Raw genomic sequence first — 26141 nt, forward strand, 5'->3', positions numbered from 1 at the left:
AGTGGGAGAAGAGTAGAATTAGGCATTTTCATCTAGTAGAAGAAAGAGGGTTAGCGAAGTCTTCCAAGCCGTGTAAATACTGTACAAGAGAATGTTGAAATTAACTTTCGAAGATTTCAAAGAGAAGGTTGCTCAAGAACTTTGTTATACATGAATAAGCAGTGGAGAAAAGTGGCTCTGTGTGTTGATCCTCTTGCAAGTTGTAATCTGAGCTACTTAAAAAATGGAGTCTGGAAATTCAAATCGTATACCAAATGTACACTCGTATGAGTAATCATAGTGATAGCTGTAGTCATTACTGAGTCCATTTAAGTGCACACAAAAGTGAAGAACCATGGAGTGGTGGTGCATGGGACATCCACCCCTACCACTGCTGCCTGAAAGGATGGTACATTAGGATCTGAAAGAGTCTTAATAGAGCAAACTAGTCCCTTTCTTCATGTATATTTATCCAAGGGTGATTATAAACTGAATGCTTATGCTAAGTTGTTGTATGAGTATGTTGACACTGTGGAAGTGAGAGACTGTTATGTGTGCATGCAATTAACTGCTATGGTTGAGGAGGGAATATGTTGCCACCACTTACACTTGACCTATGGTATTGGTTGTAGTTTACTCATTAGTGTGTTTTATGGAACAGGCTATTATGAGTACTACTTTTAAAATTATGATGTGGTACTCTCAGAAATACCTATCTATAAATACCTGAACAAATATGATTATTATAAGCAAATAGAGAGAATGGAGAATCACTTTGCACCAATGGTAACATCAGACACTGCTTACGCGCATAGACATAACTAAACTTGCATATTAACAGTCATAGAAAAGAAATTCATAGATGAAGTAGAGGATAGACTTAGGGGTTTTGTTGTTATTTTGACAACAAGGACAATAATTCTGACTGGAGCAAGGGGGAGTTCACTCACAATGCTAGGGAAGTTCTGGTCCTTTAGCTTTAGATTGGGAATGAGGCAAGCTTTGCGTGCGTCAAGTTGCGAGTTGGTATGATACGGTATTTGTGGAACAGAGTGTGTGCGATCATATCTTCGAAATAAATGGTCCTTGGAAAACGTTTCTGCAAGATTCAGTTCGAAAGGTGCCAGGAGTGTATTTTGTGTGTGGAAATAATGCATATGTTCGGCTTCTGAGCAAGTGGTATGGTACTTGTTTTTTGGTAGTTGTGTTTCGAAACACATATCATGTGGAGAATTTGGGGAGTTTGGAAGGAAAATCGAACAGTAGGGAAAAACATGGATTGAGTGCTTGTGGGAGATATATTTGGAGGGATGGTACCTTCTCTGGAAGTTGTATTGAATGACACCAAGATTAGAAGGCTGTGTACCATAGTGGATAAGTTATCAGTTAACACAGCTCAGCCTTTGCATCTCACAGATGGGGAAATGGTCTTGATAAGGGCATAACAGTCTTGCATTAGACTTAATACTGACAAAAGAAGGCAGAGTCTGTCGGATGCTGACGATTCAACCGTTTTGTTCTTATATCCCTGATACAAGTAAAGATCTGAGGAGATATATCAACAACATCGCTGATGCAAGATCTGGCAGCGAAAGGAGTTTGGGATAAGATTGGGAAAGGATTTGGTGCAGTTGGAAGTTGGTTTGCAAACCTAGGAAGTAGAATATTTGGATACATCTTGAAACCAATAATAATTGTTGTGATCTGTGCTATTATTATGGTAGGAATGATAAGGGCATATAAGCGGCACAAGAAGAGGCAAGTGGAGAACTCCTAGGGGAAAGAGAGAGAAGGATGGAAATACTACAGGACAGTCATTATTAGAATTTGAAGCAATCGGAGAAATTCAGACTGAGTAGATTAGCTACAACATCTGTTTAGATCAGTCTACTCTGCAGGATTATATTTTGGAGTGTTTCATGATGACTCAAGGTCATCAGAGTGGGGAACTGATAGAGTGGAAACTTCATTTCATTTATAGGGGTGCATCACAATCACATGTAGAGCTCACCCACATATAATCATCTACATTATTAACGTGAAGTGTTAGAATTGTGAAATGTATTAACATGAATGCATGCCATGTATAGGCTATTGATAAGTAGCATGGAAAATGAATGCAGGAAATTAATGTAACAAGCAGCGACGTTAACATGAAGAACTCGTGTTGTGAAGCTGATATTAATTTTGGTACTATATGTGCTTATTAATTATGTCATTTCATACGTAGGTGAATGCATTACTTGAAATCACGTTAATGTTATGTGAATTCATAAAGCTTATATGATGCTCCCTTATGTCAGCTGAAATTTGCAGGCCTAAAATGCAATTACCTGGAAAAAGTCTCGCTTTAGAATTAATACTCAAACTTCATGTGTGCTGTGGAATCTGTTCTTTCTCATGTTTTGTGTCACAGGTGAAGAAGGGCTCTTGTTAGATAGAATTATGTCTTTGTTTTACTAGTTAGGCAAGGAGAGAAGAAGTTACTATATTGCCACTTGAATTGATAGAGGAAGGTCTTTGTATTTCACACAGGAGAAGGCCTGAGGACCAAAGTTAAATTGTTGCGAGGAAGGCACACTGTCAACATAGTGGAAAAATACCTCTAGGACTGTACCCAGAGTGGATGGCTTAATTTGAAATACACCATGGGATTGGTACTTGTTGATAACTGGTTGTTGGAATTAGGGATAGCGCCTTACTTCTTTCTTGCCTCCAGATGGATGGCATTCTAGAATGAGTTCTGTCTCTGCAATTGTAGCTTTATGCTACTTGACCCATTGATCGTGGAAAGTCTTCTTAAGAAATTTCCACATCACAGACACATTTTATTCTTCTGAAATGCTAAATTAGGGATGTCATCTTAGTGTTAGGGTAGGGACAGATTTAATGCGTTGTACCCACCAACACTTGATGCACAAAAATTGGGACTCATGCATCCTGATTTTCTGTTTTTTATTAAGTTGTTTATGTTGTACCGTCTGAATTGGATGCTCAGATTTTCATTTTAATACCTTTGTAGTTTTATACCCTCACGTTGAGGTGTCTTTATGTCCAGTTATTTTTTGTTGTGTAATAAACTAATTAACTTGTAATAGTCATCTGTGGGTTATTATGTGTCCAAGAGAGTTATTGGCAAATTGATTGTTTCTGAACAACTTTTCTCCCCATTACATTTTCATGCTGCGAACAAGAACCATTGGAGTGTGACACTAGAACAGGTCTAGAAGATATGGTCCCGGCCCTTTGCAAATACGTTGGAAGCAGCTAGACTACCCTTTTTCAAACAACAAGAAGCACACTCATAGTAACAACAACACTCCTCGTCACAGGCCACGTATCATGTTCCTAGTGGATACACTACTCATTGTATGTGCTGAGGTGCAATTGCGTCCCGCCTGACCTCTATATGCTTCTCTCTGGTAGACAGTAGCACGGACCTGCTGTTTAGTTAATTGATCTCTATTATTCTGAAAGATGTTAAACAGAAGGGTAACCATTTATTTCAATCTTAACTGAAGTAAAGGAAAAGAAGAACAGAATGTGTCCTGCACCACTAACAATTTGGAACCCCGGCCCAGATTTACTAACATTTTGTGTTGTGGTTTTGCCACCATTCTGGCAAAGCCACTACACAAAATGCTAGTTGAACTTAACAAAACCAGGCAAGAGCCGATATACGTCGCCAGGCATGCATGTAACACACTACCTTGAGTTGCGCTACACTGCATCAGGTAGACATTTACGTGGGTGGAGCATGCGCCTTCCTATGCATCTACCCTATTATTTTGATGGAAATTCATGTTTACTAAACTCTGGACACTTGGGGACCTGCTCTCAACTGCTGGCTGCTGCTGCTTGCATTCCCGGACCGGGGGGGGCACCATTTCCAGCAGTCTCTGTTCCTTTGCAGCGCGTAGCCTCCATCTTCATCGGGTATCGCCATGAGGTGCTACAAAAGCAGCCAAGTGCTCCCGTAGTGCAGGACCTGATCTCAACTGCTGGCTGCTGCTGCTTTCATTCCCGGACCGGGGGGGCACTATTTCTGACACTCTCTGCTCCTTCGCGGCGCGTAGCCGCCATCGTTATCGGGTAGCGCCAGGAGGCCCTACAAAAGCAGCCACGGGCTTCCACAGCGCAGGTCGCTCGCAGGCATGCCCGGGCCAAAAGTGGGCCCGTCTGCACCCGTCCGCGTCAGGAGGAAGCTGGGCCGGGCCTGGTCCCTTGGATCCTGGTTTTGGAAATCTGCCGCTTGTACTACTGGTCGTCCAACACGGGGTGTCAAGAACAAACTTTTCCTGCTCCTCCTGCTCAAGTAAGCCGCTTTATTCATGTAAATTATTTACATTGAAATGGCGTAAAAATTGAAATCTATGGGGGGGGGGGGGGAAGGCGGTCACACCAAAAGCCCTGACAAACTCCACACTTGATTGTTTTCTCCTTCGGGCTGCAAAGGCCATTGATAAGGAGATCCAGGTTGCGGAACGTCGTCTGTCGGTAGGAGGGGGCCCGGTTGTACTATTACTGACCCAATTGTTGTGGCTGATGTACAAACTGCCCAAACAAGTGACACTGGTCAAACTTATCATGTACCTACCAGAAGTCCACCTGTTTCACCTCCTGCTCAGCATTATTGTTTATCACCCCTAGCATCACCAGTGCGCGAAACCGCAGCAAAAAGGAAAAAAATTGGTAAAACATCTGGAGACTCCACTGTGCACACAGACAAGATCCAGAAAAAAGATCCAGGACCTAACCCCAGAAGCCCCGCTGAAACACTACAATGATCACCCCCTATAAACGGCTCTGATACAATTTTGCCTCCCCAACCTGAGGAACTATCCCCGCAAATCATTGTAGCACTAACATCTTGTATAGAAGAAACCATTGCCAAAACCTTTTTACCTATCCTAGCTAGATTTGATCAACTATGGAATCAATTTATACTTTGGTTGCAGATATATCATCAGGAGCAGGGGCTAAAAGGAAAGTGATGGATGGGGAGCAGACCACCGGGTGGGCACAAACTCTGGTGAGGGGTCCTCAGCAATAGAGGTCGATCCATTAACTTGTACTGCGAACGATGGTCCCTCTAGAAGTGTCACCAGTGTAGTATCACATAGGCACCCAGGGCCCTCGTGTACTAGACACCTGGGGAATGTAAGCTTGCCCCCTATCATAACCAGGCCTAGTTCCTCATATGCAACTTCTACTGGGAACATGGCAGGCTGCAACCAACAAGCATCCCCTGAAACGCTCCACGAAAACGGACTGATTGATCGAGATGAGAAGGCGACTCTTCATCTTCCCCCCGAGTGTTGCCCTTATATGGCAATTCTTACTAATGTCCCCTCGCTGCAGGAAAATCAAAAAGAATCACAGAACCAGTTGAAGAATAAAGTCTGCCCCTGGTTATTACAGAACACAAATTCTCCAGTTTTGGGGTGTCTTTCATAGATTCACATGCCTGAATCATTCTCCGTCGTCGGAGTGGGAGTCCCGCGGTACATACAAAAAACAATAATATGCACATAATAACCAAAAAACCTTGGTAATAAACAACCAGGAAGTAAAGTAGCCCTAAGCTACAAGAGAAAAGACTTCCACACTCATGACTATCATAGTCATTTTGTATAGCCCAAACTGCAGCCAATCAGGTGACGGCACCCACCAGAATGTTCTCCCCAGAGGCTCAGGCTCTCAGATGAACCAAAACATTAAAGCCTAAACCAGCCTCTATTATCTTTCACACGCTCTAGTGAAGCTTTATGTTTTCGTAGGTCAGATGTCATAAGGTGGCTAGTATTTGCAATCTCGAGATTTCTGCTCTTTGCCTGGTGGAAGAGGTAAAAAATGATTAAACATGCTTCTGAGAATTTTATATGAAAATGTACACCAATTTGATCTCAAGGAATAGAACTATGAATTTTATTAACAAATTTACTCAGGGACATGGAAATAATTTCACTCCAACTTACCCTGCAAGAGCTGGACTCAATGCAAAATGTTAATACTGCTAGACGCTATGATAGCTTGTTTTTGACATATAATCTTTTATGATGTATCGCAATGTAAATTTTAACTGTCTTTTATGCTTATGAATTGGGTTTTTTTACGATGTAAATGATCATATTTTTGATCAAATAAAATAATCTAAACTTCGTTTTGTGTCAAATGGTGTGCCTCCATGAGTCTGCCCGAACAAGTAGAAATATCTTTCTTGTCATTACTTCCTCTTTCTATTTGTGCTGCATTCTGAAGGAAAAGGAAAACGCCTCTGAGGATTCTTTTGTGCAGGAAGGTAATCCATTCCTGTACAAAAACAATCCTGCCAGTAATGCAGGCACCCCTGTACCATGGTGAAAGAGTGCCTGCGTTGGCACTAGGCTACCTGAAGTGCGTCAGCACAATGAGAGAACATTTTGTCCCTCTCTCTTTCACACAAACCAGTGCAGCAGGTTACCTTGCTGCATTGTGTTGAGTGAAAGATTATTAAATTAAAACATAATGTTTAAAGACATCGTTCATGAAGCATGTAAAAATATGATACAGTCACAGACTTTAAAAACGGTACATTTTGTAACACGTGGTAGTGTTTCAGCTCTAATTATATCACTTCATCAAGTGGCATTTATTAGACCATTTTCAAACATGAAATCCGAAACATTCAAGCCCTCCACCTTCTCTGATGACAATGCCATTAGTAAATCAAGAGGCAGGTCAGCTGTCTGAAAAGAGACTAAAAGTATGAAGAGGTTGTGAGGGTTAAGATTCTATTTCATCCAATTCAAAATACTTCCTTGGTACACTTGACTTGCCAAAGATAGTGATAGCAAGCAGAGAAGACTTACTCCAGGATGCGCTTGAGAGATAGCTATTAACATATAGCATAACACAATATTGCCACATCTATTCCCCTTGTAATGTCTAGGGGCTAACTTTGGAGGGCATAACCTCTTAAAATAACACCACAGCTCACAGTCCACACCATTTGCATGCTTCATTCCCCCTATGCCCACCTTAGGCCCTGTTCTCCCCCACCCTACTGGCATTATTGCAGACCTTGGTCACACCTCAAACTTTATCTTTTGGCCACTGGTAAAATGGTTGCAACTAACCATACTCTATGCAATATATATCTACATCTATATATATCTATATCTATATCTATATCTATATATATATATATATATATATATATATATATATATTCACTGAAAAAACCATAGGTTATAGACCATATATAGTTAGGAATTAGCATTTAAAAAACCTTATTTTACTCACACAAAACCATTGAAATTACATATATAGTTAGTTGCACTAACTATATATCGCGCACCTGCAATCCACTGCTGATGATGTCACATATTACATCATTCATGACATGGTCAGTGACATCACTGATGACATCACTGATGACATCTCAAATGACATCACTGATGACATCACTGATGACATCTCATTTGACATCAATGACCACATCACTGATGATATCATTCATGTGACAATACAATGCATCTCCTCACATTTTAATATAACCTCTGTTTCACCCAGTGTTAAATACAGAATATAATTTTTGAAACCATTGACACACCAATACTAGTTACTACATACGCACTCACTGATTCCTACGTCTACACACACCTTCACTCATTCACCCATACTATCATTCATACATACAATCACTCATCTTTACAACACTATCATATGCACTCATACACCTATACAGACACTCACAGTCTGCCACTCATCCATGGAGTTACTCACACACCTAGTCAGTCCTGTAAAGAATCAATGACACTTCCATTTTCTTGTCTATACAGTTAAACATAGAGCACCTTACATTTTCAAACATATACTAACACATACTTACCTTGTTATACAATCATTGATACAAGTACACATTGATCTGCACAGAGTCACACACCTCCCAGCCAGCCACACACACACTCAGTCTCCCATACAAATACTTGGACAATCAATCAGTAACCCATATAGTTAATTATATAGCTACTGATCAAAACATGCAGCAGTTTACAGAACAACAGACATAATGATGCACAAATTAAGACACTTTAGTCACTAACCCATGCACTCAGTGAGACACATTTAATCACTCACTCATGCATTCAGTCATGCACCTACTAAATCCTTTGTCCAGACACTTATACTTCCACTCATTCTTCAATATGTAAGACACATTTTAACTTTACAGAAACATACAGTCACTGGATGTTGTCATCAGTGATGTCATCAGTGATGTCATTTGAGATGTCATCAGTGATGTCATCAGTGATGTCACTGACCATGTCATGAATGATGTAATATGTGACATCATCAGCAGTGGATTGCAGGTGCGCGATATATAGTTAGTGCAACTAACTATATATGTAATTTCAATGGTTTTGTGTGAGTAAAATAAGGTTTTTTAAATGCTAATTCCTAACTATATATGGTCTATAACCTATGGTTTTTTCAGTGAATTTTCAAGGTTTTGTAAATGCTAATTCCTAACTATATATGGTCTATAACCTATGGTTTTTTCAGTGAATTTCAATGGTTTTTTAATAGCAAATATCATAAGCTGTCGAATGTCAAGTACGTGGTAAGTGAAAACATTTTCGTGTTTATGCACACTGATCTGCTTTGAATGGTGCCCCCCCCCCCTCATTTCTATTAGGAGTACTCTCTCTTTGCAGATAGTGAAAGGTAGTTAACGCAGGCCTTTGCCCCCGTTGTAATCCGTCGTGCCTGCTTCTCTCTCCATTTGATTGATTGTTATCCAAGTATTTACTGTTTTAGAATTAGTTCTCTTTGGTTCATTCTCTATTTACAAACAAACACAGAGTCGCAATACTCTGTTTAGTCTTTGCAGATAACGAAAAATCGTGTAAAAAAAAAGAAAAGGAATCGAGCAAAATCAGTAGGCCACTAATGGGATCTCTTTTTGACCTCGCTAAAATAGAAACATTAGGAACAACCCCTCATGACAAATACAAAACTAGTGAGATGAACTGAACTCCACACAATGATGGCTGCAAAACAGCTCGGCTCCGCCACCCACCCCGCCCAAAATAACGATAAAGAGCGGCTGCCATGATTGGTTGCGGAATGGCCACGACGGAGCTACGAAATGATGCTGCTCTCATGCTAACCCCAGCTTCAGTCTGAAACATCCAGAAACACTGTAGACTACCAATTCGATCAGTTCCGGTAGCGCCCCAATGTAACCCGGTAGAGAAGAACTAGCCCTCCCCTCTTTCACTGATGGTTCTTGTTGCCTGTCCCTTCTGTTCTCATTTAACAGAACTATTTAGCCTGCTGAAAGGGGTTGTGTTCCGACCGCTGGTTGGTGGAGACATTTTGACTATATTCTGGACCTGCGTTGTCGCGTAATGCGTCATATGACGCGCCGCGTTAGCGCATCCGGAAGTCATCCGGGGCGCGCAGCGCGTAACGTAAGCATAACAAGTCATGTGACTTGTTAATAAAACTTTTCATTGGTTCATTTTACTTTTCTTATTGTAATGATGAAAGGCTTGCTCATATGACCTAAAAATTACGCTTTTCATTACTTCCGAACATTATTTTTTCTTAAATATATGTTATAATGTTCCAGGCTAATGTACTTTCCCGGAAATTTTACAACTGTCCTGCAAGTAAAATATATTCTTTTTTCGAGAAAAAGAGCGTTTCTTCGTCCCATGATGGAGCCGTTGAGCAAAAGAGGGTCGACCTGCTGTCTTAGTCGCCGATACGCCTGAATATGAGATTCTTATCGATCACTTTATGTTGCAGGAATAGAAAACACAACAGCCCTTGACCATTTATCTTTACTGCGTTCCTTCGTATTATACCTTTTACCCTTCATGTAATTGGTCTGCTTTATTTCACTTGCCTTTTAATGATTCTAAAACAGTGACTATTATTACAAACTTTACCAATGTATATACTACTACCATGTTTTCTTTTAAAAACCTTTATTGTGAAAATTTCATTATACAAATACGAGCCTATAACCACGTGGGCCGGCCACGGAGCAAACTGTAATCGTATGTGATGAGTAGACATTTACACTGTAGAGGAACGTAACGGGCGGGCCATTAGGTTGCAAGAACTAAGGTGTCTAACAGTTACGGAATCGGTGGACGTACATTTTATAATTAAAATACGACAGGGCCAGTTACAATAAAATTATCTAGATATACATTTGCGGGCAAGTACCATGGGTGACGTTAATTCGAACTTTCAACAGTACAGTAATCAATAACACATCAGAACTTAATATCAATAGGGATGTCGAAATATTCAATCAATTCTCGTCCCCGCCCGCCATGTGCTTCAAAACTGCATACGTATCTCGTGATTTCAAGGTTCTGCAACCAGTACACAACAAGGAGTTACGAGTCCCATTTATTCCGGCGCCATTTTGGGCGAGGACGGGCAGGTCCAGGATATAGTCAAAATGTCTCTACCAACCATCGACTATGATGATGTTCATATGCTGTATTTATTAGAGTAACACTCATCTGCCCACATGAAATTAATTTACCACAATCTAAACATGTCATTTTAATCTTTCCAAAGTTCTTCTAAATATTTGGGACCGTTTCCCTTGCCTCTGAAGCTCTCAGTGCCACTTCTTTGATGAATGTACTAGCAGGTCAGGGGTTCTCCTCCAAATCTCTCTTTTATGCAGCACTATAATTAATTGGTGCCACCTCTCCATATGACGATGCATGGTATAGTTACCACAACTATATATTTTTTCGTTTCCTCTGGAGAGTTCATCGTGGCAGATGAAGCGTGTAACATACCGGGCATTTACCTTTTTTTGCATGTACAGGAAAGGAAAAAAAAATCGAGCGTTCGAGTTCTTAGGTGTCCCAGGGCCATTTTAGTGGACCAGGCCCAAATCCAAAGAACAGCTATCTCACAGGCTAATGGGGCGACCCACGCCGAGTTTCAGCATTGTAGGATGACCACACAAGTACAGCAACTTGCTAGACATCACCTCGGTGCCATCCGGATCTCGGCGCCCCACTGCAGATGAAGTGCCTCTCAACTATGAAACCACCAGAAAACGCTTGAGTCAGCTTTGTGTGAAGCCGCCATTTTGATTCAATCAATAGCGTCCCCCTGCACACATTCAGGGACCTGGTCGTGTCTTCAGGTCAAACGAATTTGGGACAAGATGCAGAAAGGAAAAGGAAAAAAGTTCCGCCGGACCCCGGGAGGTGGCCGCCTATGTCATGGGCGATCTTAGGCCACACCAGGGCAATAGTGAAGCTGCAGCAGGTGCAAATAAGCTTCAGACAGTGTTACAAGCGCTGCTCAGAACTCTCAACTATGACACCACCTCGGTGCCATCCGGATCTTGGCGCCTTGTGCTGGTTCCGGCCTATTCACACATCGGTCCGCTACTGACGCCACCTCACAGGCCAACGGGGCACCCCACGCCGACTTTCGGCGCAGCATTGTAGGATGGCCACACCAGTGCGGCAAATTGCTGGACACCACCTCGGTGCCATCCAGATCTCGGCGCGTTGTGCTGCCTTCGGCCTATTCGCCACAAGTGCGCACGCAACTCAGCTGCATAGCGAGTGAAACACCAAGGGGCGCCCCACTGCAGCCGAGGAACCTCCATCTTGGGGGCGACGCACAGCATCACATTGCTTTCCAATGCAGTCAGATCCTCAAACAGCCCCCACTGACTGACGCGAACTCACAGGCCAACGGGGCGCCCCACGCCGACTTTCGGCGCAGCATTGTAGGATGGCCACACCAGTGCGGCAAGTTGCTGGACACCACCTCGGTGCCATCCGGATCTTGGCGCGTTGTGCTGCCTTTGGCCCCATTCGCACATCAGTCCGCTACTGACGCCATCTCACAGGCTAATGGGGCGCCCCACGCCGACTTTCAGCATTGTAGGATGACCACACCAGTACAGCAACTTGCTAGACATCACCTCGGTGCCATCCGGATCTCGGCGCCCCACTGCAGATGAAGTGCCTCTCAACTATGAAACCACCACTGTGACATCCGGATCTTGGCGCGTTGTGCTGCCTTCGGCCTATTCGCACATCGGTCCGCTACTGACGCCATCTCACAGGCTAATGGGGCGCCCCACGCCGAGTTTCAGCATTGTAGGATGACCACACCAACTTGCTAGACATCACCTCGGTGCCATCCGAATCTTGGCATCTCAACGCCTAGTGGTATCTTCCATACAGAAAATATTGTTACGCTACCTTTGGCCCCATTCGCACATCAGTCCGCAACTTAGACATCACCTCGGTGCCATCCGGATCTTGGCATCTCAGCGCCTTGTGGTGTCTTCTCGTCAGAAAATATTGTTGCGCTGCCTTTGGCCCCATTCGCAGATCAGTCCGCTACTGACACCATCTCACAGGCCAACAGGGCGCCCCACGCCGACTTTCAGCATTGTAGGATGGCCACACCAGTGCGGCAACTTACTAGACACCACCTCGGTGCCATCCGGATCTTGGCGCGTTGTGCTGCCTTCGGCCTATTCGCACATCGGTCCGCTACTGACGCAAACTCACAGGCCAACGGGGCGCCCCACGCCGACTTTCAACATTGTAGGATGGCCACACCAGTGCTGCAACTTGCTGGACACCACCTCGGTGCCATCCGGATCTTGGCGCGTTGTGCTGCCTTCGGCCTATTCGCACATCGGTCCGCTACTGACGCCGCCTCACGTGCCAACGTATTTTCTCCGCATTTTATACCCTATGCCGCATAACAGGTCATGTGACTTGTTTATAAAACTTTTCATTGGTTCATTTTACTTTTGGTTTCCTAATGATGGAAGGCTTGATCATATGACCTAAAAACAACACTTTTCATTGGATGAAAACTTTTTTTTTTTCCAAACGATGAAAGCCCCACCTTGTTTCTGGATGTTTCAGACTGAAGCTGGCGTCAGCATGAGAGCACCACCATCTCGTAGCTCCGTCGTAGTCATTCCGCGAGCAATCATGGCAGCCGCTCCCCACCAGAAGCCTGCAGGAGTCGGGGCCCCCAAAACTTTTGATGAATTCTCAAGGCGGAGGGGACGCTTTCGAGAATGGGGTCCAAGACCTAGCAGACAAGCGTCCGATTTCCAAGGTGTCCCAGGGCCATTTCAGTGGACCAGGCCCAAAAAGGAAAGAGCCTGCCGCCATTTTGAGAGTCCTGTGACAGCCGCCTATCGCTGCACCGCAAGAGTGGGCGCAACTCAGCTGAATTGCGGCTTTTGACACAGTGGACCAAAAACGGACGGAATGGCAACTGAAACGGTAAAGGGGCGCCCCACTACAACAGATGACACTCCACCTGGAGAGGCCCGTTCACGCCGCCTCCCCCGGGGCGCCCCACGCCGTTATTCGGAGCAGCATTGTAGGATACCAAAACCAGTGCGGCAACTTACTGGACATCACCTTGGTGCCATCGTTCTGCTGCCTTGGAACTATTCGCACAACAGTTTGCTACTGAAGACCCACCCCCCGCGACGCCCCACGCCGTTATTTGCTGGGTGGCAACTTACTAGACATCACTTTCGTGTCATCTAGATTTCAGCGCGTTCTGCTGCCTTGGAACTATTCGCACAACAGTTTGCTACTGATGACCCGCCCCACGCCGGAAATCTGGACGTTGTGCTGCGTTGGGACTATTCGCACAGCCGACCGCTACTTCGTTGTTTTTCCCTAAAAATGTTTATATGTTATTACTATTTTTGTTTTCTTGTATATATTTATAAATTATTAAAGTTTTATAATCTTACTACTTTGTCGGAGTGCTATATATTTTTAATGTGACACATAATTGTAAAAACTTTGATGTACAAAGAGTCATCCCTGGAATCTTCCGCTTCACGCTCGGTCCCCTCCCCAATCACAATACAGGATGGTTTTCAGATAATAGCAACGCTTCTGCTGTGACGGATCTCATCGAGTGTGGGCCTTGATCTACTATAACTCCTTTGAAGAGGGGTGAATCTTTACAGCTGTGGCCATAAACTACATCTGCAGGGCTAGCTGATACCCTAGGACCAGCCTGGACAATCGGACACAGAGGAAAAGGAGTGTCAGAGGGTGCAGTAGTGAATAGGGCGAAAGGGAGGTGTCGGGCGGGCACAGGGTGTGATTCTCAGGAAAGAGCAGCGCAGATGGGGGGAGGTTTATTACCCATGCATAAGACAGAGAGCGGGGGTGACCACTGCCTGGGGGAGATGCTTGCGAGGGTGGGGAGCCATGCTAAGGATCGACAGCGTGCACAGAGTGGGTCTGGTCAAGGCATCTAAAATGGCTGCCGTGCACGACAAAAGTGTGGCATTTGAAAAAAGACAAGATGGCGCAGACAATGTTTTTCAACACTTCCTGATTTCCTTCGAATCGAACGTTAACAGACGTTGGGGCATATTACCAAAGTTAAGCGATATTTATCCCTAACGATGCATTGCAAAGATTTTTTTACCGTCAGAAATTATCGCAGATAAACCTTGCTATTATCAAAGTTTATCGCAAATACGATAAAAACCGACCGCAATGCATTAATATCGCTGAAAACTCAGCGATATTCATGCATTACCGAGCTAATCCTCTTAGCCATGTTATCCACCTCCCATAGGATAACATGGCTAAGAACTGCTCAGGGCAGCTGTTACTTTTTGGAGATATTCGCGCTTATCTCGAATATTTCCAAAAGTTGATAATAGGAGATAGCGATGTTAGCGACTGTTTCCAGTCGCTAACATCTTGGCATGCCCACTTTGCATGTCATTAGTGATAAATATCACTCACATGCAAAGTGGGGCCCAAGATGGTCGCTATCTCCTACTAGCCGTCGCTAACTGGTGTTAGCAACAGCTAGGTAATACAGATATAATTTTATCTCCGCGAAGCGGAGCGCTGTTACAGATATATATCTTGTTTTTGAACGTTAATTTCTCAAAATGCACTGAAGCACATATATTGAGACCTAGCAAAGGCACATCGGGCTACCAGTCCCTAATATTTTACCAAGTTTCGTGCAAATCCATTCAGCCGTTCGATTATTATTATTATTTATTTTTTTTGCCCCGCGGGGCCCTTTTAAAACCTCCACATCAAACCTAGGGGATCAGCGAGGATCTACTATGCCCCCTTATGGTCATTTGCCCCTTCGCTTTGGCCTCCTCTTGTCTCTCGATCCTACCGAGAGACAAGATGGCGGCCGCTACGGACTGTTTGGAATGTTTACAGACACCGGAGAGCCAATCAGCTTCGCTTCGCAAAGCTCCGTAACGCGAAAAGTACGCGAAGCGGTGCGCTGTTACAGATATATATCTTTTTTTGAACGTTAATTTCTCAAAATCCACTGAAGCACATATATTGAGACCTAGCAAAGGCACATCGGGCTACCAGTCCCTACAATTTTGCCAAGTTTCGTGCAAATCCATTCAGCCGTAAGATTATTATTATAATTTTTTTTTTTTGCCCCGCGGGGCCCTTTTAAAACCTCCACATCAAACCTAGGGGGTCAGCGAGGATCTACTATTCCCCCTTATGGTCATTTACCCCTTCGCTTTGGCCTCCTCTTGTCTCTCGATCCTACCGAGAGACAAGATGGCGGCCACTACGGACTGTTTGCGGCCACTACGGACTGTTTGGAATGTTGACAGACGCCGGAGAACCAATCAGCTTCGCTTCACAAAGCTCCGTTGCGCGAAAAGTACGCGTCCTAGGCCGCTGCCCGGTCCGCGCTTACAGATATATATCTTTTTTTAAACGTTAATTTCTCAAAATCCACTGGAGCACATATATTGAGACCTACAAAAGGCACATCGGGCTACCAGTCCCTACAATTTTGCCAAGTTTCGTGCAAATCCATTCAGCCGTTCGGTCTAAAAGTGAGGCCAACCGCCCTATGGAAATTAACATGGGAAAAACGCGTTTTGGGACCCCCCTTTTTTCTCGGCCCCCCCTTGACGAACCCCCCCCAAATTTTCAAAGGCTGCTCAGAAACAAAATGTGCCATTTTCCTGAAAATTTCAGCCAATTCCGTCCACAAACGCCAAAGTTATTAGACATAGAATTTTCAAAAAACCCATAGAGAAAAAATCCTAACTATATATACCTACTGGCGACCGCCAGTAGGTAATATATATATATATATATATCCTTACACATATGGCTTCCTTGCAACACTGACCCACGATGATCAGATAGAAATCAAAATAGCGGACAAAGGTTTAAATATAATTATTTGGGACAAACAAGATTATATCAATATGGCATATGAACAACTTAATGATTCATCCTATTATGAAAGACTACAAACAAATCCTATTGCTCATATGAAGAACATAGTTGATGAGAAACTACAAAAATGGAATAAACTGGAGCGAATAGACCATGATGAATGGAAATATTTGACAGTAAAACATCCAACCATGTCAACAATGTATTTTTTGCCAAAAATCCACAAAAATCGCACAAGACCACCAGGGCGTCCGATAGTATCAGCAATTGGATCCCTACTAGAACCGATGGCAAATTATATTGATTTTTTTCTGTTACCTTTTGTCTCGAAATTATGTTCTTATATCAAGGACACAAGCGATATGTTGAGACAACTAAACGGTATCCCATGGAATACATCTTACACACTAATAACGATGGACGTGGTGTCCTTATACACCAATATAGATCATGAAATTGGGGTTGCAGCATGCAATTTTTTCCTTAAAGAACGCAACATTCACTTCACTCAACATAACAAAATGCTGGAAGAAATGATAGACCTTTGCCTGAAACAAAACGTGTTCATGTTTGGGGAGGATATTTTTCTCCAAAGAAAGGGAACCGCAATGGGCTTTTCTTTTAGTCCTAGTTTCGCCTGCCTCACCATGGGGTGGTGGGAACAAACTTGTGCATGGCAATCAGACAATGATAAATTCCTAAACAAAATAGTGCTATGGTTGCGCTTTATAGACGATTTGCTAATAATCTGGGATGGCTCTGAAAATGATTTTAAAGAGTATTTTAAAATTTTGAATGAAACACCAGCTAATTTCAAATTCACCTATGATCTAAGCAAAACACGAGTGACTTTCCTGGACACTGAAATCTATATTTCCGAAAATGAAATTCATACAACTCTCCATAGAAAGACAACGGTCACAAATGCCACTCTGCATGCGGAAAGTTTTCAACAACAAAGTTTGTTCCAAAATATCCCATATGGAGAATTTTTAAGGTTGAGACGCATATGCTCTGAACCTGTGGAATGGATGAAATCCAGTACGCATACAGCAAAAAGATTCGAAAAAAGAGGATACATTAAAAAAAACCAAATCGAATCAGGCTGGGAAAGAGCAAAATATTTGAAAAGATCAGATTTACTGAAACCTAAACAAGCAACAGATCAAAAAATATAAGACCCGGAGCCAATCAGGGATGCCGCAAGTCATCAGGGGGTTACTTCAGCCACAGGGGGAGCATACCGGCGGCTGGAGGTGGGTACTTCAGAAGGACAACCGCTCAGGGTAGGCTCAGGTAAGTCCAACCAGCAAAATACGAATGGCTGAGCCGGACCTCAGCCTCTGACACAGCGGGAAGTGGCCCGATGTGTGCGTGGCCATCTCCACCTTTTGCCACCGCAATCAGACCCCACAGTTGCCTCCAGCCATTCCAGGAGGTTGGTTCACACTGGGAGGGCAGCAATCGGAAGCTCTCTCCCTACAGCGTTATTGTCGGGCTAATTTGCAAAGCATAGATAGGTGATTGCCAGGATATTTGGAGCGTGGCGCTGAAGGCTCGCGGAGCTCTGACTCTACGTGGCCATCTTGTGCTGCAGCAAGCTCCGCCCCCAGACTGAATGCCTTTGTTACCTTTTTTGAGGAAAGAGGTTTAGAACTGAATCCAGCTAAATCCAAATGTATGACTTTAAAGTCCCACAGAACATATAGAGGGAATGTGGCAATAGAGAGGGTGCCCCTGAAAAAGTTTCACATTTGGATTATTTGGGTGCCAAGTTAAGTGATAACCAAACATGGGTCGCCCAGTTGGAAAAACGTAAAGCCACTCTGCATCAGAAAGCTTCTGCAATAGGGAGAAAATATAGGGCTGCCTCAGGAGGAGCAGTGTCTCCTGTTATTACTGTATACAGAGCCTCAGCTGTAACATCTGCCATATATGGAGCAGAGATATGGGGCTATACCAAAACAGAGACCTTGACCTATATTGAAAACAAGTTTATTAGGGCTCATTTTAAACTCCCCCCAAGTTCCCCTATTATACCATTGAGATTAGACCTAGTCTTAAACCCAATACACTTAACCACTCTAATCAAACCACTGCTATATTGGATCAGACTCTGGTCCACCCAAGAACTCTCAATATACAGAGATTGTGTGAAGGACCAGAATACTCCCTGGTTGAAGGTAATAAAAGAACCAGCTCAAAAAGTAGGTATGGGGGAACTATGGACATCTATTTATTGAAATATAGAGATGCACTCCCTTCTGATTTGCTTTACACTTTCAACTGTGTTTTTACTCTATTTAAACTTTTTATCTAGCGTGCTGCAGGGGTGACACGTTTGTCCTTTCCGTGTCAAAAAATGAACCTCCCTACCTCGAGACCTTGGGTCCCGACCCCTACGCACAATTGCAGCAAGGATTTACCTTTCCTTGCTGCAATTGTGCGTAGGGGTCGGGACCCAAGGTCTCGAGGTAGGGAGGAACTATGGACATCACCAGAGTTTATTACCAAAGGAGACGCACAAAAACCAAAACATCTCTATTTGGAGGATCCAGGCTTGGATCACACTGGCCACTTTCCTTCTTCACGGCAGCAGCACTTTGTAGCAGATCGCCATTGAAATCTAGAACGATTCCCAACACCATTTGACACCTATGCACCTGGCTTCACTGGGTGAGGTAAACCGAGTACTCCAGTGCTCCCGTGGGTGTTGGCCCTAGAACCCCTTAAGTCTAAAGGGGTTTGCTCAAAGTCCTTTCCTAAGTGTCCTTTAACTTTAAAATTACAACCGCGACTTTCCCCATTGAAGCTAACAGCGCTCGCGTCTGTGTTCCCACACTGCACGCGTCCCCCGTGGGTCCCCTGTGTCACTACCTTGGGTGGTTCCGTGGAGTTCCAGCGATTCTACGTGCTCTAGGCACTGTGTATAGTCAAGTTGTGGTTCTTATACCACTTTCTTAATATATGGTTTGGTCCCCCCCTGGGGCCCATTGTATATTGTGCTATTTACTGAAGTTCTATTGTGTTTAAATTGTGTACCTTGCAAAGAGATTACTAGAGAGTATTTAGTAATAAATACATATATTTTATATATACCTTGTGTGGTTCTCCTTTCATTTAGACATTCAAGATGTTATAATCTGGTAAACCAAGTTGCTTTACACTCCTCCAAGACTTAGCCTGAAGGCTGCTCTCCATAGCTACCACTAGGATAGCTTTCAATAAAGGTTGTCTTTAAACCTATCATCAATAAGGATTGTTTGGGCTGGTGCAAGGTGCCCACTATAACAAATGGCCAGGCCAACTTCTCACAATTATTATTATTATTATTATTAATAATGCATCAGAGTGGGATAATTTTATAGATGTGATGCAGAGTTTAAGTCATGGAGTGTACAAATGACCATGGAAAATGTGATATTTATGTTTCATGCTTTCAAATAAACTGCAGCCGTTATGCAGCAGCTAAAACTTGACTCTAATTAAGTTCAAGTTCAAGTTCAAGTTCAGGCATTTATAAAGCGCACTACTCACCCAGAGGGTCTCAAGGCGCTAGAGGGAGGGGTTCACTGTTTATCGAATAGCCAAGTTTTCAGTTCTTTTCTGAAGGAGATGTGATTCTGAGTAAGGCGGAGGTGGGTGGGGAGTGAGTTCCAGGTCTTGGCAGCCAGGAAGGAGAAGGATCTGCCACCCATGGTGGTTTTTCGGATGCGCGGGACTGCGGCGAGGGCTTGATTGGATGATCTTAGTTGGCGGGTGGGATAGTAGAAGGACAGTCGGGTGTTGAGGCATTCGGGTCCTACATTATAAAGGGCCTTGTGTGCGTGGGTAAGAAGGCGGAAAGTAATTCTTTTGTTGACGGGAAGCCAGTGGAGGTTTTTTAAGTGACCGGTGATGTGCTCTTGGCGCGGGATGTCTAATATGAGTCTCGCTGATGCGTTTTGGATGCGCTGGAGCTTTTTCTGCAATTTTGTTGTAATTCCGGCGTAGAGTGTGTTGCCATAGTCCAGTCGACTCGTGACCAGTGCATGGGTGACAGTCTTTCTTGTTTCGAGGGGGATCCAGCGGAAGATCTTTTTGAGAATGCGAAGGACGTTGAAGCAGGAGGACGATACGGCGTTGACTTGTCTGGACATTGAGAGAGAGGAGTCTAGAATGAAGCCAAGGTTACGTGCATGGTCTGTGGGTGTGGGCGCTGATCCCAAAGCGGAAGGCCACCAGGAGTCGTCCCAAGCTGAGGGGGAGGATCCAAGGATGAGCACCTCCGTTTTGTCTGAGTTGAGTTTTAAGCGGCTCTGTTTCATCCATTCGGCTACTTCTTTCATCCCTTCGTGAAGGTTGTTTTTGGCGGTGTTGGGGTCTTTGGTGAGGGAAAGGATTAGCTGGGTGTCGTCGGCGTAGGAGATGATGTTGAGGTTGTGTTGACGTGCGATGGAGGCGAGGGGACTCATGTAGACGTTGAAGAGGGTGGGACTGAGTGAGGAGCCTTGAGGTACGCCGCAGATGACTTCGGTGGGCTCTGAGTAGAAAGGGGGGAGTCGGACTCTCTGGGTTCTCCCGGCTAGGAACAAGATGATCCAGTCCAAGGCTTTTCCTTGTATGCCGATGTTGTTGAGGCGTTGTATGAGGGTGTTGTGACAGACAGTGTCGAAGGCGGCGGAGAGGTCCAGTAGAATGAGGGCCACTGTTTCACCGTTGTCCAGGAGTGCTCGGATGTCGTCGGTCGCCGCAATGAGGGCGGTTTCGGTGCTGTGTTTGGCTCGAAAGCCGTTCTGTGAGGGATCCAGGGAGTTGTTGGATTCAAGGAAGGCTGCGAGTTGGCTGTTGACGGCTTTCTCGATGACTTTGGCCGGGAAAGGGAGGAGGGAAATGGGTCGGTAGTTTTTCAGTTCTGATGGGTCTGCAGTTGGTTTTTTCAGAAGGGCGCTGAGTTCGGCGTGTTTCCATATTTCTGGAAAGGTGGCGGAGTTGAAGGAGCAGTTGATGACATCGCGGAGTTGGGGAGCGATGATGGAGTCAGCTTTGTTGAAGATGTAGTGGGGACAGGGGTCAGAAGGTGAGCCAGAGTGGATTGAGTTCATGAGGCGAATGGTATCTTCAATGGTGATTGGGTTCCAGGAGTTGAGGTAGTTAGTTGGAGGGGTGGGATCAGAAGGGGGTGGGGTGAGTTGGTCATTGGGAATATTCTTGAAGCTGTTGTGGATGTCGGCAATTTTGTTGTAGAAGGAGGAGGATAGCGCATCACAGAGGTCTTGGGAGTTAGTGATGTCGTTGGATGCTGCGGGAGGGTTGGTGAATTCTTTGACGATATTGAAGAGTTCCTTGCTGTTATGAGAATTGTTGTCGAGACGGTCCTTAAGTGCTGATTTCTTGGCGGATCGAATCAGTTGGTGGTGTTTGCGGGTGGCTGTCTTGAGGGAGGCCATGTTGTCTGAGGTTGGTTCTTTTCTCCAAATCTTCTCCAGGGTGCGGCATGTCTTCTTGGATTTTTTAAGGTCATCATTGAACCAGGGAGCCCTTTTGCTGAATGATTTCAACTGGTGTTTTTTCAGGGGTGCTAGTTCGTCCGCACTGTGGGTAATCCATTGCCTGAGGTTTGTGGCCGCTTGGTCTGGGTCCGTTGTTAGGGTGGGAGTGTTTTGGCTGAGTGATGCGAGGAGTTTGTCGGTGGTGATTTTGTTCCATTTTCTTCGGGGAATGGGTTGTGGACGGTTGTGGGTCAGGGTTGTTTTGTAGCTGAAGTGAACACAGCTGTGATCCGTCCAGTGGAGAGCTGTAGTGTGATCGAAGGAGATGTGCTTGCTGGAGGTGAAGATAGGGTCGAGCGTGTGTCCGGCTGTGTGAGTGGGGGTGTCAACAAGTTGTTTGAGTCCGAGATTGGACAGGTTGTCCAGGAGGGTGGTGGTGTTGTTGTCGAGAATGTTGTCAAGGTGGTAGTTGAGGTCTCCTAGAAGAATGTAGTTCTCGGAGGCGAGGGCGTGCGGGCTGACGAAGTCAGTGATGTCGTCGCTGAATTGAGATCGGGTGCCTGGGGGCCTGTAGATGAGGGTTCCTCTGAGGGTGGTCCTGGGGTCGGTGTGGATCTGAAAGTGGAGGTGTTCGGCGGTTGCAAGATTGTCGTCAGAGCTGGTTGTAATTTTGATGGTGTTTCTATGGACGATGGCGATGCCTCCTCCAGTTTGATCGGTGCGGTCTTTTCGAATGATCTTGTAAGTGTCCGGTATGGCTATGGCGATGTCGGGGGCAGAAGATGCATTCATCCATGTTTCAGTGAGGAAGGCGATGTCAGGTGACGCAGTGTCGATTAGGTCAGTAGGGGGTACTCAGTAGGGGGTAGATAAGGGTACCTGAAGAAGGCGCTAGCAGAGAGGGGTCACTCGCACATCTGGGAGGGGTTACGGCACGGGCCGGGAAGGCGAAACCTGATCCTTGGGATGCCCCTAAGAACATCTCCCGAGGGAGGGGCCTCACAGATCAACACAAAATACCCAGGAAAAGAGCCTGGCACCCTGGAAGAAGGGGGCATGCAATTGGTTGGTGGGGTTTGGACCCACTAGTCAAACTAAGCAGCTTGGTGCTGGCACAAGGGGATTAAGTAAGGTTCAAGGACAAGAAGGCCATATATTGACCACCAGATGTTGGCCCACCCACCCACACCAAAGAGCAGGTGTTGCAGCTTCAAGTTGGGGAAAGGACAAGTGGAACAGCACAAAATAGATCGACAAGAAAACACACTAACCTAGGTTCATGAGCCGCGAAAACTGTGTCCTTGGGATGCCTTTCGGCAGGGACACTGGGGGAGCAGGCGAATGGCCAGCTTGGGGTCAGCAACAGGCGGTCATGGCACTTGCATCCTGGATTGGGCCTGATGTCCACCCACTAAAATTACCAGTAATGAGGGTAGCCTGGATACTGCAAGAGCTAGACACCAAAGGAGAGGGTGCCGTCACACAGAGGGCTGTGCTGGAAGTGCTGGAAGGATTATAAAGAACAAGACATCAGAATTTGATCATTTTTTATGATGCAGTGTTGAAATCATAAAGTGCGCGGATGAACATAGAAAATGTGATGTTTATGTTTCATACTTTCAAATAAACTGCAGCCGTTCGTCATCAGCTAAGACGGGAAACATCCTTTACCACGCGGATTTTACTCCGCAAGGCTTTAACAACGTGTCCATTACAACGCAAGTCGTAACCACGACTTGCGCTGGAGGGCGCTAGAGGATTAAGAATAGTATAATTACTATTCCAACACCTTCCCTAGTGTCCACGGGGACTGGTGTTAGAATAGTAAATTATACTATTCTCAATCCACGCCCCCAACGCAAGTCGTGGAAACGACTAGCGTTGTAAGGGACGCATTGTTAAAGCACGCGTTGTGACGGTACGCGTCGTACCGTCATACATTCGCTAAGACGCCTACTCTGATTATCTGGTGGGGGGTGTAGTAGTTAAGGGTGCACGAAGAAGGCCGCGGTGGAGTGGCCTCACTTGCATGTCTGGGAGGGGTTTAGAGTTTCTTCTTGGTAGAAGCATATCTAGAATGAAACATGCTTGGATATACATGAGTGCAGCACTGGCCTGCCACCAGTGATTTTGGAGCCTTGGAATCCCCATTAATTCACCAGTGTCTGGATGTTTCTTCCTCCCACGGCAATGTCAACCTACAGGGTTTCCTCCACTCAATGATCCTTCCTCTCTTTCCAGGACTCTGGTCTCTCACATATGAGCAGGAACTGACGACCCCTCTACACATCACTGCCAGCCGTGGCTATACAGATTGTCTGAAACACCTCCTCATGCATGGTGCCAATGTGGAGTTTGCCCCTGGTGGACAGACACCCCTTCAAGAAGCCTGTGAAAATGGCTGCACTGAGAGTGTAAAACTTTTGCTCTCTTTCGGCGCTAACCCCAATGCAGTGTCTGACAGTGGCTTTACATCACTGCACTACTGTAAGATTCCTGATTCAATCAGGTGAGTGCCCATTACTGGATGGTTGTGGATGTGTTTGTGTGATCTTGATCTTTACTTTGAAAGAAAACTCCCAAAGAGGTGGTTTGCTTTTGTAAAGCGAAAAGAAAAAAATGACCCTGACACACTGGTAGATTTCTTCCAGGGTGTAGGAGCAGGCCGGGTTCCAGGAATTCTAATCTGGATGGGCCATGGGTACGTTCATGTGTGCCAATGTAGGCCCAGTTTTGCTAAATCTGGAAGTAGCCTACAAGCCCTAAATTTACATTATATCTTCCAACCAGGCATACAGTGCATATAGAGAGTTATTTGAGAGTAAGAGCCGATACCTATACTCAGCCGTCATCCTTATAATTTCCAGTAGGCCAGGCATCAACAAAAGCACCACGATTCCAAGCAGTTTGTAATATTAGTTCAAATTTAGGGAGGTATCTGTTATCATACCTAAGCCTTAACATTTCACACTAGGAAGACGGGCTTGCAATTTGGCCGACATCAATTTCTTTGCACACTGTGAAATTTGAAACTGTTTATTTTCATGTCATTTTTGCAATGTACTTTCATTGATTAAAATAATTAAAAAAACAGAAATATATTTGGAAAAAAGAAAGCAGTATTGTTGACAACTAGAAGCAGTCTTCATGCCTGAAAAGTGTTAAACCGGTAATTGCAGTCAACCAGGTAACCTTTTGCGACAAATTACACTAAGGGCCTGATTCTGATGCGGCTAGGAAAGCATTCCCACCTAGAGCCTGATTCCTTGTTCCTTCCAAATCGGATCGGGAACGTGTCTTCCCGACCCAGGGCCCAATTATGATGCGGTTAGGAACATATGCTCCCATTGAAGTCAATGGGAGTCCAACCAAATCGTTTCTGGAAGCATCCGGATGCATTGTACTCCGTAGGTCGGACTCTCCCGATCCGGGTGAGTCGGAAACCATTTCCAAACCGATTCCGTCGGGAAGCTTTCCAACCCACATCGGAATCAGGCCCAGAGTGGCTGGGTTACAGATATTTGTGCCATACCTTCATTAATACTGATAGTCCTGGCACACATGTATAGCCAGCGCTATATTCAGAGGGCAGTCCCACATTTGCATGGGGAGTGACCCCATGCAAAAAGGGAATCATTATGCCTCTGTGACCATCCTATCTAGGAATGCAGGCACAGAGGCAAACAGACACATAATAGGGGAAACAAAAGCAATCATCCAGATGGTTTTGTACTAGTATGAACTGAATGCTTCATAAAATACATTTGCTTCTCTTGGGTCATGTCATGCCTTGCTATTTTGATTTGTGTAAATTGCACTCTCGCCCAGGAGGGTATCCTGGTGCTGAGCTAGTGTGAGATTAGCCAAGCCTAGTTCCCAATATGCCTACTCAAAAAGGAAGGTTTCATCTTCTTGTGGAATTCAAAAAAGTGAGGAGGAGGCTTGAAGGTGTAATGGCACCTCATTTCACACTTTAGGAGCACTGTAGGAGAAGGGTCAACCACCGGATCTGGTTTTCCGTACGTGTGGGATGTGTATAAATAGGAGTCTTTTTGTGAGAGTAGGTGGTATTGTTGAGGTATGCTGGGCCAGTGTGCCTTGAAGGTTTGGGTGAGGAGTTTGAAATGTGCTCATTACTGTATTGGTAGCCAGTGTAGCTCCTTGAGCCAATGGGAGATGTATGAGCGTTGTGGGAGGTTTAGAGTGATTCTGGCTGCCAAGTTCTGGATGTTCTGCAGCCTCCTGATGAGATGTGTGTTGATACCAGCTTAAAGGGTATTCTTGTAGTCTAGTTTGCTGATGGCAAGAGTGTGGGTGATGATTTCGCGGGTGTTGACTAAGAGCCATTTAAACATCTTCCTCTGCATCTTCTGTATGTGGAAGAATAAGGCAATGATGGTGTTGACTTGGGCTGTGATGTTAAGTTTGCAGTCTATGATACTCTGAA

The 26141-nt window shown here is 44.8% G+C and overlaps 1 protein-coding gene across 4 annotated transcripts in view; it reads left to right on the forward strand.

Moving 5' to 3' along the window:
• Positions 1-26141, forward strand: part of ASB10 (ankyrin repeat and SOCS box containing 10) — a 491601-nt gene that overhangs the window by 88430 nt on the left and 377030 nt on the right. For all 4 annotated transcript variants that reach the window (XM_078662805.1, XM_078662808.1, XM_078662807.1 and 1 more), the window contains exon 2: positions 23936-24203. In XM_078662805.1, coding sequence (XP_078518931.1) covers positions 23936-24203 — 268 coding nt within the window. The remainder of the gene's footprint in view (positions 1-23935; positions 24204-26141) is intronic.

The sequence above is a fragment of the Lissotriton helveticus genome, chromosome 10, assembly GCF_964261635.1.
Source record: "Lissotriton helveticus chromosome 10, aLisHel1.1, whole genome shotgun sequence".
NCBI classification, from domain to species: Eukaryota; Metazoa; Chordata; class Amphibia; order Caudata; family Salamandridae; genus Lissotriton; species Lissotriton helveticus.